Source organism: Taurulus bubalis (assembly GCF_910589615.1).
Source record: "Taurulus bubalis genome assembly, chromosome: 8".
NCBI lineage: Eukaryota > Metazoa > Chordata > Actinopteri > Perciformes > Cottidae > Taurulus > Taurulus bubalis.
Genome location: NC_136596.1, coordinates 729,374 through 731,873, shown reverse-complemented (window position 1 = coordinate 731,873; position 2,500 = coordinate 729,374). Strand labels below are relative to the sequence as shown.

The following is a 2,500-nucleotide window of genomic DNA, read 5'->3' as shown; positions in this document are numbered from 1 at the left end:
ACATTCCTGGTATCGAACCCACGTCTTGTCTAAATCCTCCATGAAGCCATTCTCATGAGAGCTGAGGAGAGACAACAACATGGGACTTTAGCAATATGTGTGATAGGGTATCACTGGGGTATCAGAGGGGACACAGTGGGGTATCAGAGGTGACACAGTGGGGTATCAGAGGGGACACAGTGGGGTATCATAGGGGACACAGTGGGGTATCATAAGGGACACAGTGGGGTATCATAAGGGACACAGTGGGGTATCATAGGGGACACAGTGGGGTATCATAGAGGACACAGTGGGGTATCATAGGGGACACAGTGGGGTATCATAGGGGACACAGTGGGGTATCATAGGGGACACAGTGGGGTATCATAGAGGACACAGTGGGGTATCATAGGGGACACAGTGGGGTATCATAAGGGACACAGTGGGGTATCATAAGGGACACAGTGGGGTATCATAAGGGACACAGTGGGGTATCATAGGGGACATAGTGGGGTATCAGAGGGGACACAGTGGGGTATCATAGGGGAAACAGTGGGGTATCAGAGGGGACACACTGGGGTATCATAGGGGACATAGTGGGGTATCAGAGGGGACACAGTGGGGTATCATAGAGGACACAGTGGGGTATCATAGGGGACACAGTGGGGTATCATAGAGGACACACTGGGGTATCATAGGGGACACAGTGGGGTATCATAGGGGACATAGTGGGGTATCAGAGGGGACACAGTGGGGTATCATAGGGGAAACAGTGGGGTATCAGAGGGGACACAGTGGGGTATCAGTAGGGTATCATAGGGGACACAGTGGGGTATCAGTAGGGTGTCATAGGGGACACAGTGGGGTATCAGTAGGGTATCACATTGTCATCAGGGTGTGTTTACCTGAGAATAGCCAGAGAAACGTTCTGTTTCCAGGGACTGTCTTTCCTCATTCCAATCCCAAATCCAGAGCGAAAGAAAAGCTCTCCTGTCGTCACCAGGTCGCACTTCTGAGACGCCTCGAACTCCAACACAGCGCTGTCCCAGATGAAGGCATGAAGCTTACTGCAGGAGGAAGAGGAGGAAGAGGAGGGGCATGAGCACCACAGCAGCACAGGTCTGAAGAAGACCACCATGAAGAGCACAGGTCTGAAGAAGACCACAAACGCACACTCACTCACACAGTAATAAGAACAGTCAAGAAGAATACAGTAGCAATATTAAATATACAGACGGAATAAAAAAGTATAAAAGTACTTAAATGTATTCATATTGCAGCAGATGAATGAATGAAAGAGGCCAGAGTGATCAAAGTGTTCTAATGCTTGTGGTCTACTGGGAGCTCAGCTTGTTGTGCAGCCTGACGGCGGCGGGAGGGAAGGACTTTGGGTATGAAGACCTACTTGTCTCTGACGGCCTGGATGGCCTCGGCGGCGCTCTCGTAGTTGTGCTTCTCCATGTGGCGGTACATGGTGCTCAGCTCCACCTGCCTCCTGAAGTAGATATCCACCGAGCTCTGCTTCACTGTGGCGTAGATGAACTTATCCGACGGGTTACGCAGCTAGAAGCAGGTGACAGAGTTAACATTGATCAGACGGCAGAGTTCAGACAGCAGGTCACCTGATCTCACGCCAAGCATCCTACTGGTGGAGCTCTGGAGGCGGCAGGAACCATGTTCTAATTATACACCTGTTCCTCTGAAGGTCTAAAGCTCTATGCATAACATACTCATGTGCTAACAGATGGAACAGACCATGACAGGTAGAGCCGACTAAAGTCTGATCTGAGAAGACGACGGGTCGTAGTGGTGACCGGTGGTTCGTACCCTGGGGTCGTTGATGCCAGTGATGCGCTCCTCAGGCCGGTCCAACACTAGGAAGGCTGCCAGGTTGGCAGTATAGGACGCTACGATGATCATAGCGAAACCTGCCCACACCATACCCAGAATCCTCGCTGAGAAACTCCTGGGTGCTCCTGTCAGACAGACAGAGAGACAGACAGGTGTTCATAGTGTAGCAGGAAGGACTGCAGGACAGGAAGTGCCATATCAGAGGAGCACCAACCTTCTCCTATCCCAGAGTTCAACAGCACTCCCCATGAGAACCACATGGCAGAGGACAGGGTGAGGGCGTCTTCTTCTTCTTCTTCACTGTTTACTTTAAACCTTCCAAACGGGCTGAAGAAACACAGATCAAATATGTTTATAAATAATCATATGTATATATACATATATAATTATACATGTAATATATTCTCTATTCACTTCCTGTAAGTGAACCTGGAACCTGGACTCTTTTCACTTCCTGCCTCGTTAGCTGGAGTCATTTCACTTCCTGTCTCGTTAGCTGGACTCTTTTCACTTCCTGCCTCGTTAGCTGGAGTCATTTCACTTCCTGTCTCGTTAGCTGGACTCTTTTCACTTCCTGTCTCGTTAGCTGGGCCCTTTTTACTTCCTGTCTTGTTATCTGGAGTCTTTTTACTTCCTGTCTCGTGAGCTGGACTCTTCACTTCCTGTCTCG

At 49.7% G+C, this 2,500-nt stretch overlaps 1 protein-coding gene across 1 annotated transcript in view; it reads right to left on the bottom strand.

The window, feature by feature from the left end:
• The window catches only part of grin1b (glutamate receptor, ionotropic, N-methyl D-aspartate 1b), a gene marked incomplete at both ends in the record, with an annotated part of 38,356 nt that overhangs the window by 3,186 nt on the left and 32,670 nt on the right, over window positions 1-2,500 (bottom strand). Inside the window, 5 exons of the mRNA XM_079222220.1 lie at window positions 1-61; window positions 885-1,046; window positions 1,385-1,542; window positions 1,807-1,955; window positions 2,045-2,157. The exon at window positions 1-61 is cut by the window's left edge and continues 49 nt beyond it. Of these exons, the coding sequence (XP_079078346.1) occupies window positions 1-61; window positions 885-1,046; window positions 1,385-1,542; window positions 1,807-1,955; window positions 2,045-2,157 (643 nt within the window). The remainder of the gene's footprint in view (window positions 62-884; window positions 1,047-1,384; window positions 1,543-1,806; window positions 1,956-2,044; window positions 2,158-2,500) is intronic.